Source organism: Phaenicophaeus curvirostris, chromosome 12, assembly GCF_032191515.1.
Source record: "Phaenicophaeus curvirostris isolate KB17595 chromosome 12, BPBGC_Pcur_1.0, whole genome shotgun sequence".
Classification (NCBI taxonomy): Eukaryota; Metazoa; Chordata; class Aves; order Cuculiformes; family Cuculidae; genus Phaenicophaeus; species Phaenicophaeus curvirostris.
The window spans coordinates 14,453,578-14,470,603 of NC_091403.1; the positions used below are offsets into that span (position 1 = coordinate 14,453,578).

General features: G+C 45.5%; 1 protein-coding gene across 3 annotated transcripts in view; it reads right to left on the reverse strand.

The window, feature by feature from the left end:
* IGDCC4 (immunoglobulin superfamily DCC subclass member 4) overlaps nucleotides 1–17,026 on the reverse strand; it is a 97,625-nt gene that overhangs the window by 69,528 nt on the left and 11,071 nt on the right. The window contains exon 1 of one of the 3 annotated variants that reach the window (XM_069866382.1): nucleotides 5,201–5,240. The exons of the other annotated variants lie outside the window; for them this stretch is intronic. Within the exon in view, the coding sequence (XP_069722483.1) occupies nucleotides 5,201–5,228 (28 nt within the window). The 5' untranslated portion in view covers nucleotides 5,229–5,240. Of the gene's footprint in view, nucleotides 1–5,200; nucleotides 5,241–17,026 lie in introns of those variants that run through there. 3 annotated transcript variants of the gene reach the window in all.

The following is a 17,026-nucleotide window of genomic DNA, read 5'->3' on the forward strand; positions in this document are numbered from 1 at the left end:
CTTCAGACATTCTTGGGACCATAGAAAACCTTCATGTCTAATTCAAAGAGTGACTATACTTCAGTGTGTCCCCATTAAAGCAGCACAAAGCCCTCTTTCTTCTTGGAAACTTTATGCACTGACAATTAAAAGTCAATAGCTTGGTTTCACCCTGTTTTTAGGGCAACTGCACTTGGCAAGTGGTGACCCAGAAAGAAATCTGGACAGAGGTCTCTGATGAAGCCTGCATTCTGGGTGCTCAGCAACATCAGCGCTGAAGGCAGGACTGGAGGAGATCTGGGGTGGGAATGCCTCACTCCTATGATCCCTACAGAACACAACACTGAAAGAGGAGCCGGACACCTAAATCTTCTTGTGCTTCAGGTTTTCTACCTCCTCATGCCACAGTAAAACAGGAAACATTCTTCCACTCAACTGTAACAAGCCTGTGAGATGGAGGGGTCAAGATCCCTACCTTGCCTTCCCAGTTACCAGATGTTACTGGAACTTTCCACCTTGTAACGGCAACATGAACAAGCTAAGAGTAAGATGGTTACACCCTCAACTTGCATTTAGGCTCTCTGGAACAGAAACCTCCTAAAACTATCTCCAGGGCTCCTGGAAAGACAATTTTATTAACACTTGATATCCACACACAGCTGAGTAGTTTCAGTACTGAGCAGCGCTCGCTAGCGGGAAGCAGGCCTTATCCTAATCCTGCATATACGCAAGATAGATGGATTATTTAATAATGCAGCATTTCCCACTGCTGCAGGAATACTTATCCAGATGGCAGCAAGGGACGCTCAGATCATCCCCTGTCACAAAGCAGATCCCAGCCTTTCAGGAGCAGCTGGGTGCCAGACTGGCACTGCATGCAGCAAGAGACTGCTCTCAGATTGTCACACTGTCCCTGTATCAAGGGGTGGGTACAATGCCATGCCAGGAGTGATCCCCTGTCCCCTGCATGGACCCAGCTGCAGGGGAGGAGTGTGCAGTGTCAAGGTAGTTTCCCTCATGTTCCAGGAGCCAGGATGAGCACCGGCAGGGCCAGCTCAGCTCTGACCATGCACAGTCCAATGGAGATATTCAGGAGCTGGCTGCTGAGCACAGGCTCAGCCATCCCATAACCTAGGTAGGTCCTAACAGCGTCCGACAGCTCTATAACTGCATTTTAGACAGAAACATTTTGTAATATGCCCTCAGGATGATGTGTGTTGCTCTAAAGCTTTAGGAGGTTCATGGTCCAAACATCCTTCTGAGCAAAGTGGGAGCAAACACACTTGACTGCCTTCAACTGCATCTGTCCAGGCAGGTGAGCTGTGCATTCCCATCTACAAGAAGGGCCGCAGGGAGGACCCAGGAAACTACAGGCCTGTCAGTCTGACCTCAGTGCCAGGGAAAGTCATGGAGCAGGTGATCTTGAGTGCTATCATGAAGCACATGCAAGATCAGGCCCAGTCAACATGGGTTCACAAAAGGCAGGTCTTGCCAGACTAACCTGATCGCCTTCTATGACAAAGTGACTCGGCTGCTGGATGAGGGAAAGGCTGTGGATGTGGTCTTCCTGGACTTCAGCAAAGCCTTTGACACTGTTTCTCACAGCGTTCTGCTTGAGAAACTGTCAGTCCTCTGGCCTGGACAGGCACACACTCTCCTGGGTGGAAAACCGGTTGGATGGCCGGGCCCAGAGAGTGGTGGGAAATGGTGTGAAATCCAGCCAGTGACAAGTGGGGTTCCCCAGGCCTCAGTGCTGGGTCCAGCCCTGTTCAATGTCTTCATCAATGATCTGGATGAAGGCATCGAGTGCACCCTTAGCAAGTTTGCAGACGACACTAAGCTGGGTGGAAGTGTCGATCTGATGGAGGGTCGGGAGGCTCTGCAAAGGGATCTGAACAGGCTGGACCGCTGGGCTGAGTCCAATGGCATGAGGTTTAACAAGGCCAAATGCCGGGTCCTGCACTTGGGGCACAACAACCCTATGCAGTGCTACAGACTAGGAGAAGTCTGTCTAGAAAGCTGCCTGGAGGAGAGGGACCTGGGGGTGTTGGTTGACAGCCGACTGAATATGAGCCAGCAATGTGCCCAGGTGGCCAAGAAGGCCAATGGCATCTTGGCTTGTATCAGAAACGGCGTGACCAGCAGGTCCAGGGAGGTTATTCTCCCTCTGTACTCGGCACTGGTGAGACCGCTCCTCGAATACTGTGTTCAGTTCTGGGCCCCTCACCATAAGAAGGATGTTGAGGCTCTGGAACGAGTCCAGAGAAGGGCAACAAAGCTGGTGAAGGGGCTGGAGAACAGGCCTTATGAGGAGCGGCTGAGAGAGCTGGGGTTGTTTAGCCTGGAGAAGAGGAGGCTGAGGGGAGACCTCATTGCTCTCTACAACTACCTGAAAGGACGTTGTAGAGAGGAGGGTGCTGGCCTCTTCTCCCAAGTGACAGGGGACAGGACAAGAGGGAATGGCCTCAAGCTCCGCCAGGGGAGGTTTAGGCTAGACGTTAGGAAAAAGTTCTTTACAGAAAGGGTCATTGGGCACTGGAACAGGCTGCCCAGGGAGGTGGTTGATTCACCTTCCCTGGAGGTGTTTAAGGCACGGGTGGCTGAGGGATATGGTTTAGTGTTTGATAGGAATGGTTGGACTCGATGATCCGGTGGGTCTCTTCCAACCTGGTTATTCTGTGATTCTGTGATTCTGTGATTCCTGGAACACTCAAAAGGGAGCCCAGCTACTGCAACAAGACCAATGGAGTGAGCATGTTGCCAAGACAAACATATCTTCTTCCTACAGCTCCACTTCACTTAAATTATATAGATCTTTGCATCGAAGGAATCTTTATGAGGCTTTGTGGCTTGGGACATCAATTCAACCCATTCATTTCATAGTGGTCCATTACTGTACTTTTGCATGTATACAAAGCCCTTCCATTTAAAAGTTAAATGAATCATAATGTATTGATTTGTTGTAGCATGCTCCAAAGTCAACTCTCCCTGAAGAACGATGCCAGGCAAGAGCCTCTTGTCTCTGTTCTGTTCAAACCCCCAGTTAAAAGCAAGAGAGCAGAGGGGTAGGCATGAAAGAAACATCATCTAAAACACATGCAATGCCACATCACCATTTATAGGCCATACCTGAAAAGCTTGATATTATCTGAAGCTGTAATTAATGTAAATAGGTTAATGACTAGACTCACTTAGATAAAAGCAAAGGCTGCCAAAGTCCTGGGTAAATTAATATCTTTCTGGATAAATATAAAATACCAGGCATTGAGGAAATAAAGCAGCTGAAAAGGTCTCTCTCTAAGTATTTTCAAAGACACTTCTGACACTCCTAATGCTGAAGCCAACTGCAGCTGCTCACTTCAGTCACCCAAGACCTTCAGAACCACCAACCCGTGGCTGATGAAACCCTGCAGACTCCAACCCAGTAAAGTGCAAACCGATTTCTAGGAAGGAGTAAGTGCTCTCATGCCTCTGTACAAGCACCAGGTTTGCCCAGGCACCTTATCTGTACCCAGAGATGACGCCTACCAAACAGGGATAAACACAAAACCAGCTCTCAGGACTGAGTTCAGTTTCATTGAGACGAGCGTTATTCTGATGTATCCCCTGCAAATAATGGTCCAGAAAGATGAAACAAATCAATAGCAGTAATAATTTATTCATCGTGTTGAACTGTCAATGACAATCATAATGGTAAAGTACTTGACTCTTTCATAAAGGTTAAGCCTTTGCATTTTCTCCTCTCTGACCCCAGAAAGGCTTCTTAAAGAGCAGCTAAAGTCTAGAGTAGGCCAAAATCTGGACTTGCTAAACTCGGCCTTCCCCTCCCTGGGCTGTCTTGCACTACTGAGAGCAGAACAGGGAGAGCTGTTCCTGTGCATAGCGATACCAACACTCACCCCCCTTGCACTGGAGGATGCTTATTTAAAGTGTCAAAGTCACTTAAACACTAAAATCTCTGAAAACCTCTTCACTATCCCCCATGCTGCCCAACTACGGGGGGGACAGAGCTGTTTCTGTCCCTTGCCCATCTGCTCCACACCAAGCGGGCAGCACACCAAACTTCAGGCTTTGCTCTTACAAACACCTCTGAAGAAGCCTCCATCCCCTAGCTGTCATCCTTCCCTTCTTAAAAGGCTGATGAGGAACAGGCAAGGTGATCTCTGCAGAAGCTGCTGGAAGCACAGAATGCATGGGGAACTCAGGACAGAGCCCTGGGTTTGTATTCAGAAATTTACAGTGTAGAGGCATATTAAAATTACAAGCTTGAACAAGCGCACTGGAAGAGTAACACATCAGAGTCCGGTAATTGGGCTCTGAAATACACTTAATGAAAAATACAGACCAACTGCAATGTTAGAAATGCTCCTAATGCAATCCAAGGTAATTATTGGTAACAGACCATCAAACAAGTGCATTAATATGCTCCAATCAGAGAGAGAATCAGATGGACAGTCTGGCACAGCAGCTTGTACCTGCAAATTATGTAAATGATTTGAAAGAGCAAAGCCCTAGAAAGTTATTAAATGCTATTTTTGTTATCTGCTGGTGTTAACATTAGAAGGCCCATTTGCTGCAGTGAGTAATTTTGCTGCTGAGCAACAGTCTGAGCTGAATGAGCCTCATATTCACCATTTTAGAGACCCACATCATGCTAAAAAGACTGGCTTAGATCTGCACGATTTCACAGACAATATTTAAACTCATAACTACTTCCTGCACTTCTCACTGATGCTGGAAAGGAAACCCAGTCATTTTGCTTTTGTTAGAGGCAGAAGTTCCTGATTTTATTTCATGCATCATATACGCGTTCAATCTACAAACAACACAGGAGAGTCTGAAACAAGATCTCCTGCTAGTGTTACCTATTTTTGCTCTTGAACTATTTGTTTAGCGTATTTTTAGGATATACTTTCACCTTTCCATGCCTGAGAAAGCTTAAAGTATGCAATGTGATACAAGTTTCAGTATTATGCCTCTTGAGAACAGTCACTTAAGTAGAAACTAATGTTTCCAAATAAAATACACAAAGATTCTTCACTGGGGGCTACAGTTAAAATTCTGAGTATATTTTGTAGTTCTTTTCCCATCATTAGTGGTTTTATATATTCCAAAGATACAAATATAGATACACTAAATGGAACAACATTCAGCTCCGACAGTGAATATTTCATCTGTCAACTCCCACCACCCTACAGAGAGAAAAAAATAAGCATCCCACCCAATTTCAAACCTTGGGAAACATCCATGCACAGAAGAATGAAGCAGTGTCCCCACTGTAGGTTTGAAACCAAACTTCCCACCAAACAAACCCTATCCTCTTGACCAGACAGTTCTTCAACCTCTGCAACTCAGACTTCCATATGCAAAACGCAGTGTAAAGCTCTGGAGCAAAGTGGCAGAGCATATCCTGCCCTCCTTCATTTGAAAGGCCTCCAGAAGCTCGGGCTATGCTTTACATGTTCCAAAGAAAGAAAACATCTGTAATTTCATTTTCCCCACACTGCAAGGTTGTTGAAAGGGGGCTGGAGGGGAGCGCTGGCTGAGTGGGTAAATATTAACCCTGCGATAAGCAGCCCAATGTCATAACATGCGGGTGGCTGCTTGAGCTATCCTTAACTAGATGAATATGCTTCTAGTGTTAACAAAAAGCCAAAGACTGGCCTCAAGCTCTGCCAGGGGAGGTTCAGGCTGAACATTAGGAAAAAATTTTTCACAGAAAGGGTCATTGGGCACTGGAACAGGCTGCCCAGGGAGGTGGTTGAGTCACCTTCCCTGGAGGTGTTTAGGGGACGGGTAGATGAGGTGCTGAGGGACATGGTTTAGTGATTGATAGGAATGGTTGGATTTGATGATCCAATGGGTCTTTTCCAACCTGGTGATTCTATGATTCTATGACTAATCCACCTCCAAGGAAGGGGCTTGAACCCAATGAGAGCCAGAGCCATCCCCAGCAGATTTCATGGCCCGATGTGCTGTTGGTACTGTTTCCCAGCAGGCCACATCAGGTGTCACCATGGAGGGTGGAAAGCTTGGCAGCAAAGGGAAGAGGGCAAGTGTGTTGCAGGGAAAGGAAGACACAATCCCTCCGATTCTGCCCTTGCTCGAGTATAGGAGGCCTGTGCTTCCAAGAATCAGTTTGGCTCAACAGACTTAAATCACCCACCACAGCGACATGCAAAGAAGACAGGCAACGACACCAGCCACTCTAATTTATTAGTTGTCCCTGCTCATTCTCACCAGCCCTGCACTTGGATGCACTGCTCCATTTGCAAGCAGATGGAAACAACGAGCACGATTCGAGACACTGGGAGAAACACTTCTTCATCACGTGAACATTCCCCTTTGTGGGCTTTGCTTCCAGTTGTCTTGCCTGTCATTAAAAGGAACTTAAAACACGCTGCTGAATCATGTACTGTAATCAATAACTGCCACAAGAGCCCCCGGCAAGGATGTGGAAGTACAGCTCGGCAACGATATTTATGAGCACAGGATACAACAGACCAGAACAGCCTCAACTCTCCCGAGTATTCCCACTATTTACACTGAGATCAGAAAATTAAAATGATATTTTACACTTAATGGTTCGAACCAGACCTGTGAAGTCCTTCTCTTGGTCCCATTTACAACACAAATGCCAATGACAGAGCAGCAGATGGTCAGAAACACTCCCCTAGAATATTCAGGCGATTCAACTTGAATCTGTGCCCAAATCATTTAACTTTAATGGATTCTTTCATTAACAACCAAAGAAAGGGAATATGGTTGCCAGGACATTAAAATCACTTTTTCAATTATACTTTTATAAAATCGAACAAATTAGCTATAATTCTTAGCTGAAGCCTAAATGGAAGTACAACTTTATGAAAGAAATGAAAATTGATTTGGATTAGTGGGCATCAAGGGCTTTTTAAAAATTAACAAGATTCTTATGACTTCATAGCATGGATGGATTAGCTAGAGGTTTTGCTGCCCTGCATTTGCTACCTGCCAAAGCACGGCAGCTGGCTTCACAGCGTTTGTTACAGTGGGTTTTAATTAGACTAAGAGAGGAGGATGCAAGGGTTGAAGCTGGAAATAAAGCTCCGGAGAAACTGGGCGGTGTCTGACTTCACCTTTTGGACCCAGCCCAGTAGGGTCTGGGGAAAAATGGAGAAATCAGAACCTTTAAGCTTTAGCAGGATCACGGAATCACAGAATGGTTTGGGTTGGAAGGGATCTCAAAGCCCATCCAGTTCCACCTCACCTCCCACTAGCCCAGGCTGCTCAAAGAGTTACATTCAACATGGCTTTTAACCCCTAAAGGGATGGGGCAGCCACAACTCCCCTGGGCAACCTGTGCAAGTGCCTCACCACTCTCATGGTGAAGTTCTTCCTTATGTACAGTCTAACTCTGCCCCTCTCCAGTTTATACCCATTGCCCCTTGTCCGATCACTACAAGCCTTTGTCCCTCCACAGCTTTCTTGTAGCCCCTTCAGGTACTCGAAGGTCGCTCTAAGACCTCCTCGGAGCCTTCTCTTCTCCAAGCTGAAGAACCCCAACTCTCTCAGCCTGTCCTCAATAGCAGAGAAGCTCCAGCGCTTGGATCATCTTCAGATAAAAGCTGCAGGCTGCGTTACTTTGCTTGTGTTGCCTTCCTTGAAGATTAGAGCAGAACCGCACTGGATGTTTCACAAACACAAAGCAAAAACCAAGCCCAAGATGCTTGCTGTAAAGAGCATGTGACTTTAATACAAACTATTAAATAAAAAAAAAAATTAAAAAATCCCAAAACCAGAAAACCTCACCCCATAACACAAAAAAAAAAAAAAAAAAGCAACCAAACAAGGTAAAGTGACAATGGAAGCAGAAGAAAAAGTAATCCATAAAGGAAACAGGACCTGTAACACTGGGCATCAGATGCAAGGTATCTACAACACAGAGCAATGTGGTCACACTGGGAAAGAAGAAAAAAGTCCTTTATATAGTATAACATGAACTTTATGAAAGAGAAGTTCACTGAACACAACTTGCATTGATCCTACATACCAGGAACACTAAGATATATTTTAGAGAGCCATACCCCTGCCAAGACTGGCAGTGATTTGGAACTGTTACCCAGACAAAAGAGACTGAAAATCAAGCTAGAAACTTTTACACCTGGACTGAACAAAGCCTTTCTTAAGTGTTCTCTGTGTTTGTGGTTTTGTTTTAAAAAAAAAAACAGCACTGGGAACAATCCTGTTTTGACCCCTGCAAGATGGACAGGATGTTCTAGGGCACACGCTCCACCCCGAACATCTCCAGGATGCTGCGCTACTGAGAGCACTGGCCAGCTGGCAGAACCGGCCTCTCTGTAAGGTAAACGCAGCAGAACATTTCAAAACCATTTTCATGAAACCCTGCAACACAAAGCACTTTAGATGACTCCCCCTTTATGAGTCAACAATTCATATTTAGTTATTTCTACTCCTTATTGCAACAGTGGCTGACAATTTTCATCTGTAAAAGCTGGCTTGAAAAGCTAATCTTTCTGTAGACAACCTTGAATATTACTTCTTTGACATAATCGTGCTGCTTTGTCACCCTTTCGCATATGCCACAGGGTATTATTTTCCAATAAACCAAGAGCTGTACCCCTTGAGCCAAGCCTTGTACTGTAATCGTTGTGGGTCTCCATGCGATTGTTAGCAGGTTTTATATTTAAGAGAACAGGAGAACAGAATTTACTCAGAACCTTTTGAGCTCTGTGTGTTTCTTAGTGTTCTTTTAATGACCTACAAATCTGGGTGCGCTCTGGTTTTCAGTAATAATTAATAGAAAGATTTGGGCTAGTAAGCTAACAACTATATAGGAACACATGACACACAACCAAAAGCTTTATCTCATCTAGGACAGTGACCTGAAAAGCCTGGAGTTGAGTGCTTTAAGAAAGGATACCTCTAGATAAGACCATCTCTGATGGTAATCCTTCTGCAATGCAAAGCAGAACGGGCTTCTCCAAATTGACACTTCAGGCTAAAGGTAACTTAAGCAATATCCTTTTACTTTTGCATCACTGCAACAGCATAGGAGAGCATACACATCAAATTACTATGCTTCTGCTGAGTGGCAGCAAATGCCAGGGCAGGGAATGGTAATTCCCAGCTAAAAGCAGAGGAACTTCCTGACCCAAACTGCCTGAACTCAACCAACCAGCATAGATAAACACATTCAGCTGCACCTGTGAAATCTGGTCTCCACCCCCAGGCAGAAAACCAGCACTTCTCACCACCCAGTACACACACCAGCACCTTCCTGTCCATCAACTGTAATTTAGAAGTACCTTCAGGGACTTCTGTGTATCCATTTTGACTACTGTCTATAAGAAGAAGCTTATTATTACCATAATTACTTGTAACAATTATACAACTATTATATATGTTAATATATGTCAACAGAATAAGAATATTAATGTATTCTCTACAGGGTACTCCACAGAATTAATGAGGTCTAGTAATGAGCCTAACCTCGCTGACATCTTGCTGATACTTATTTCCAAGTAAGCTCCTAATTGTGGCATGCATCTGCTCAGTCAGTGCACTGGCTTGCACTTCCCTCTATACCTGTAGGTCAAAAGGACATGAAGGTTGATAAAGAGAGTCTCATGCCTTGCTAGGGGCAGCGATGGAAGAGGGAGATATGCCCATGGCCCTTACACCTGTGTTATCAAGGTAGTACCCTATGCCCCAGGGGCAGGCAGCTCTGAGCAGCCAGGTCTCAAACCACCCCAGCTGCCTGATGCAGTGAATGCCCATCAGTTCCTGACAGTGCTTTCCCACTGCCTTATCAATCAAAACACATTACAGGGCTGTCCCTGTCTCCAGTCCCACCTTCTCTCAAAGACCTTCAAGTTTGGCAGTGCTGCCAAGTTCAAGGCAACCCCAGTGAGGCTGCTGTTCACAACACTGTTTTGCTGGTGGTCTTAGCAAGGACGCAGGGCCAAGGAAGATGTCTCCTCAGATGCCAAGGAAAGGGAAATAACCTCTTTCCAATGGACCAGGAAAGAAATCACAGTGCAGTCCTTAAGACGGTGAAATACGCCTCCAGGATCCTCAGGGCCACAGCAAGTAAAGCATGCAGGCAGAGGAGGCAACTTCTGAGTTACTTTGCATTCTACCTCCTAAACAAGCTTGGACTTGGAAAGAAGAGGCTACTCCCATCATTTCAACAGCAGACCCTAAAAGCCCTAGTTCTAGTGTAGTGAAGCCAGCAGCAAAATTCCCACAGTGTAAAGGATTTAGTCCTAGAGAAGCTCAAAACAAAAGCAGCATCTGTGACTTACCCATGAGACCCACAGCGCACAACAGTGTAAAAATCACATTCACATGGACCTGATGTTGCTTCACAGAAAATGACTCGAGCCTTTTTGCTTGCATCTCTGAGTGATTCTCACCCCCTTTTGTTTTTTATAGGATATTTGCATGGAAACAAGAGCTCTGTTTCTCAGCTGCTCATCTCCTCCTGCTGTCTATCCTTCCCCAATAGAAGACAGACTTTACATAGAGCCTGTTTTCATACAAATAGCACCTACAGAAGGACAGAGCACATAAGCACCTCCCAGAGACTGCACACCAGCCACCATGCTAAGGACACTTCATGTGCACAGAAGCCATCTCACCATCTGCCTATCAAAGCTGCTGTGCCCATAGGAGGTGTTCACTGGAAGAATTTCAGAGCATCTTCCACAGAAGGCAAGTCTCCTACTTCGAAACCACATTGAGAAGGTCCACCTGTGTAGAATGCAACATCAACCCCCAGCCAGGAAAAGCCCTGCTAGCCTGCAGTATCCTCAAACTCACCACTAACACGTGGCACTGGGGAAGAGGAACCATCAATATGAGAGTTGGGATTCATCAAAAAAACAACACAACAGGAGGGTCAAGTCCTGCTTTGCTCCTGAATCTTCTTGTGATTTTTACTCATCTATATGCATGTTACTGTTGTTTCAGTGGACTGGTTATATGGGAAGTCTAACCAAAGCGTGGAAGCCGACAGCGAACTGCTCCGGGGAGTGAGAGCCAGACAGCGCTGTCAAAGGGCAAAGAATACACTCTAGAAACAAAACCTCTTTGTTCCTCTAATTTTGTTCCAGTTAAGTCAGTTCAGCTGTTTCATATAACCAGTCAAAAACATTCAGCATTTCCCAAAGTATTTTAAGACTTCAAAGTTGTAGGTTTTATTTTGACAGCTTTAAGGCGCATAGCATTTTTTTTTACAGATTTTTTTTGCACTAAAAACACGGCTGTTCAATAAATTAAGCTTTACAACAACCACTGCCACTCTGCTTTTATCATGGCTTCAATTAAAATATTGTTTCATGAAGACAGCTAATAGCTTCTGAGAAAAAAAAAAAAAAAGAAGGGTGTTTCACTGAGAATGTTTTCAATAGACTCAGTTTGTTAAGATCTGTGATTAAAACCAAACTCCAAGTAGGGCAGGCTCAAAACCAGGGTGTTTTACGTTTATCTAAGTTGCTGATTTGAACTCAAAATTTTCCAGCCTTAAATGAACACACTCACCTCAAAGTAAACTCTCCAGCACTCACTGATGGGGAAAATGTAGGGAAAAGTGACCTCTCCCAACACTCACCGCTGAGGTGAAACACTGTTCAGACCAGTGCCTGCCAGCTCAGCACAGATGGGAGCTGATCAGGAGCAGGCTGTTCAAGAACAAAACCTTTCTGCATAACCCAGGCAACAGATCTGACCTTTTCATCTAAAAAAAGCAGTCGACCCATCACTGAACTCATTACCAGGAGAGATCCACCCCTCAAAACTGTTTTGTTTGAAGTCTCAGGGCCAAACCTGTTCCAACACCGATTGCCTCCAGTCAGGGAAGTGCTGGAAGAGCTCAGGGACAAGACCTGTGCTGAAACCAAACCTGCCTGAACTCTCTCCGCGTAACACGAGCTTCACACACTGGCAGTGACATTGTCACGACACGGAACGGGAGCCAGGCAAGCAAGTGAGGGACTCGTGTCTTCAAAAGCAAACAAAAGAGGGTTATAAAAACTAATTAGCTGTTCGCACTGCTGCGCTTCTCCGCAAAGCTGTAATCACAGCAGTCATTTTGAAACGACTACATCTCCAAGGGTTTCTTGCAAGCAGCACTGTGATGGACCAGGCTAGGCCAGCTTCACAGTGCCAGCACAACCCTTAATCCCTCAGTTTTGAGGCCAAAGCTCCACTCGCACAGTTCACAGTGCAGTCCATAACCAGCTGTGTCAGCACAACTGAGAAAGCGGGATCAAGCAGCCGTGGGGACGGAGCTTTTAAGCCTGCAATGCTGCCAAATGCTTCGTATCACAGCCCTGCCAATTTGCATTTCTGCCTTGGGCCCCATCTGTAGTTTCCCATACATGTAAAAGCTGTCCCCAGGGAGAAGAAAGGCCACTGTCCATTTGTTCAACACATCGGAAGCACATCCAGTTTCAAATAAAGTAGGTGGCAAAATTCCTAATGGTAATCCTTTCCACGCAATTCTGAATCTCTTGTCATCTGCGGGCAGGGAAGATCAGAGATGGAAACAGCTAATCCAGTGGCCCTGATCAGTCAGGGCCAGACACCAGCGTGGCTCCCAAGCCCTCCCAGCTCCCAACCCTCTGGAGCAGCACCATGACTTCACCATCAAAAACACACACACATGCTCGACTCTCTTCTCAATGTCTATTTCAGACAAAGTGATCCTACAAAGTAGGTCTCCAACTGCAGTATCAGTTAAATCTCATAGTAATAAGACATAAGGAAAAAAGAATCTTTAATATATGACTACTTCTCATTCCAGAAGTCTTAATGGGCCATATTTTTAGCCCAGGAACAACCTGAAAGTCAGCCCAGACATCTGCAGCACTGAAACCATGTCACTGCAAAGCTACTTCTTTACAAAACACAGCACTCTCTGCAAGGACCTTCTCTTCTAAGAGCCCAGTTAAGCTGGTACAAGGTTTTCCAGCATGCATATGTGTAGGGCAGTTAGAAATCAGTCCAGCAGACCATGTAAAAGTTGAGAACTACAAGAAAGAACATTAGAGACACAGCAGACTGGTCCCTTTCAATGTACATGTCTCAGCAGAGGTCACTGCAATGAGCCCTGTGCTTGCATCTGCTAGAGATCCCACCCAGGCTCCAGGCAGGCATCCTCATATGCACGCTGTCTGCAGGACCAGAGGAAGCAGGAGCTCAAGCTGAGGCCACCCGTACTGTCGTGCCTGTCTCTGCCTGCACTGACAAACTGCCTGGCACAGCCAGGGAGGTAACAGCTGGCAGAGCTGCACAAGGGAACACGAACCCTCCTCAAAGGGATGCTATTTTCAGAGCTTCATTCACAGCCAGGTCACCACAATGCTGAGCCACCAATACCTAGAGGTGACAGACACATGGAAAGCAGAAGCAAGACCAGGCATCTGGCACCTCAGCTTGGTTAAGCTCCATGTGAGAAGTTCTAGAAATAAATGGGCAGATGGATACCAACCTGGGCCTCAACAGGACCTGCCTGCAGTACTGACACACCATGATTCCAAGGGAGGGAACTGCATCACTCTCCTGCTCCCTCTGAAGGGCAAAGAGGTCTCAGAGATGCCCCAAGCAAATGCTGCGGAGCTGTGACCCTGTCTAACTCTGAGAGGTAGCGAGACTTTGGTGGCTCTCAAACTGTAGAGAGAAACCCCTTTTCTGGGAACTGCTCCTCCATGCACAACCCTGGAAGAAAAATGGAGTAAGATAACACCCATATGGTCCTTATCTCCTTCATCCTGAGGAAAAGAAGTTGCCCAAGAATCTACAATTTGGCTGCTCCTCTGAATCAGCTCCAAGCTATGTCAGGAAAGGCATGTTATCTCCCTCCAGCACAAATCACTCTTATTTGTTACAGAAAGTAAACCCATTAGTACAAAGCAATCACACTATTGTTTTACACAGCTCTAATTTAATAGTTCCTCACTGTTTGCTTTAGGAAATCTATTCTTGAAAGGTCTATAAAATTATGAACTCTTGCTCCAGTAAGAAAACACAGGCACGAGCAGGGATTTCTGTTCTCTAATTAACCACATTCCCCTACTAGTAAACACCATCTTATAAGAAACATCTTTTGTTTATTGAAAGTAAATGGCATGTGGACATTCTAAACAAAAAGAAGGTGGGAGGCTGAGAGGAACAGACAGATTATGTTTTCCACTTTCATTTTGCCTTGTGTCTAAACAAACAGTTCCCAACAGCTTTGTTTTCCAAACCAACTTTCTCCCAGCTGCTATCTGTAACTACAGAAAGGAAAGACAATATTCAAGATGTGCAAAGATAACCTGACTTTTCCCACTCATTTTAGCAATCAGTGTTCTGGATATGCATTATTAGGAAGCATTATTAGGAGTAAACAATAGCCTTGTAGAGACTGGCTGACCTCACCTACAAAGCAGTACAGAGAGGGTTCACACAGACCCCTCAAGCCATGCAAGGCGGAATCAGCACTTTGCCAAACTTTTGTGCCACAGGACTTGATCCATTGCCTTCCACCCAGCCACAACTGCACATAAACTTGGAGGATGACTTTGAACCCAGACAACAACAGTGAAGACCAGAGAAAGCAGCTCTTACAAACTCCTCAGTGACCAGTCAGCTATAGCACCTGATAAAACAAGCTATTACCCTCGATCCTTTTTTGCTGTGGTCATGCCTGTTCCCATAAAGAAAGGGCAGCACAGAGAACCCAACCCAGCCCAGTGAACAGTGCTGGGATAGAGTACGTTCTAATGCTTCTGAATCTTTCATCATCTTAAAGATCAAAGATCTTAATCATCAAAGATCTTTCTCATCCCTCTGCCTTCAACTGATGATCAAGGCAACAAATATTCCCGCACTCCTTTTAGCAGCCTTCTTGCTACATGGAATTTAGTGTTACTTAGCTGGTATCTGCCTCAGAAGTTCCTTGTCTACACAAGACATTTTGCAACATTTTGCGAAAACTTTGGGATGGGAATAGCTAGAGTTAATAATATCTGACCCCTCTTTCACTCAAACAGCAGAAGATTCCTTATATCCAAACATAAATGCAGAGATATGTCTCTATCAGTCTCAGAAATAACGGGCAGATACACGATAGTCACAGCTCTCCCACACACACCACTAAAGCTTGCTATATTTGACCCACCACTTTTGTCATTATATGGTGTAGCATGCAAAGTTATGCAACGACCAAACAGTTCCTCTTGATAGAAGGATGAGATTCCTCTTGATAGAAGGATGAGACGCATCTCCACAGCGGCAGCTGGACACCAATGTTCATGGAAGACCTCTGTGAAGCACCTGGCATTTTCTACCCAAGTCAGAGGGAAAGCCTACAGGCAAGACCTTTTGCACCTCATTCAACCCATCCAGGTCTCGCAGGAAATCCCACAGCACCTGTATAGCTGGAAACACACAGAGAGCCCAAGCCAGCCTGCACCCTCAGAAACAAATCTGCCACACAAGTCCATTCATGAGGCCTTTTTCCTCCACCCCTGTACAGCTGGCACAATAGCTAAGTCTCCCTGACAGCACATGGATTTCACTGCTATTCAGAGCACAAATAAGATAATTAGGCCAGAAAACTTCAAAGCCCTGCCACTGCCATTCATAATGAGATTCTGCAGTTCACCTGAAAATAAAAACAGAAAGGGGAGAGCAGGTACAGCCCTTTACTTTACCAACAGCCTGTACTCTAACTGCTAAACTATCTTTCAAACTGCTTAGTCCAGCTTTCATCAAGAGGTCCTTCCTAGCAACTGGGAAGTTCACCTGTAAATACAGCCCTCAAAAAAAAAAGGAGCATTTGTACAGGGAAACCATCAGCACAACATATTTGCCCATAAAAACTGTTACAAGCAAAGAAACTGTGATATTTTCACCAGTGACAGCCCTTTTATCTTGTTGTGGGTTGGATTTCTCCATGCAAAATGGGATCAGATTCCATCTCTACTCTTACCTGAAATGCTGTCTGCAAAGGAAAAGGGCAAAGAACCCTTCTGCAGGGGAAACACTGCTCTGACACACATCCCAAGACACACACACTCCTCAGACTGAGCTGAAACAACAAACAACAGCCCCTGGCATGTACTTATTGCATGTTTCTGTTCTTTAACATTAAGTAGAGCCTCCCTTGCTTGCTCACACTTTCTTGATAGCCGGGATTCGAGTCTGGAGTGGCTCTTCAGGACAGGATGTAAAGTGGCATAATACAGAGCAGACACAAGATGCCAAGAGTGGCTCTGGTTTCAGTCCTACCAGGCATCCCAGAAATCTGCACACAGATCCCCTCTCTTTGCCCCTTTGTGCTTTCTGGCTCTCCAATGCAGCCAGCCTGTCCCGCAGTGCCCCAGCAGTGAGGGCCGAGCTGCAACTTGCCACTCCAAGAAGAGAAGAACTACCTCTCACATGTTGTATTATTACAAAGTCATTTACCCCTGAGAAGAGAAGTCAGGCTTATCAAACTGCCAACTCTCCTGCAATTTCCCAGGTAATTGCACAAACCATGAATTAATGAGAAATAATGAACCAGCACACAGGGGAAGAAGAAACAATTCAGAATGGCAACAAAAACATCTGAAAGTATGTTTTAATAGCTCACTGCACACAACTGCCACTGTGAGCCTGCATCACCCCAAGAGAGGTTTTCTCTGGGAGGACACAAGGATCACTGAATGCACGTAACTACTCGCACAGCACTGGAACACAAGAACAAGGTGAGGAGGGCTTAGGCCAGGAGTTAACATTGCAGAGAACAGACAGCAAGGGCAGTGCAGACAAAGCACCAGACTCTATCCTGGTGCAACTTTGTCACCATCCACCACATGGCCTCCAGAAACTCACAAAATCCATCTGTGCTTCACTGTCCAGCTACAGGCTGCAGCATCCAACACCAGCTCCCTCCATGGGTGTGGACTGCTCCTGGCTTTATCTAGCCCTGCTCTGCTCCTTTTAGTTATCACTTCACCCACAAAGGTACGTTATCAATAGAGCTATCCAGCCAGCCTTACCTGGACAACAGTAGACAAGA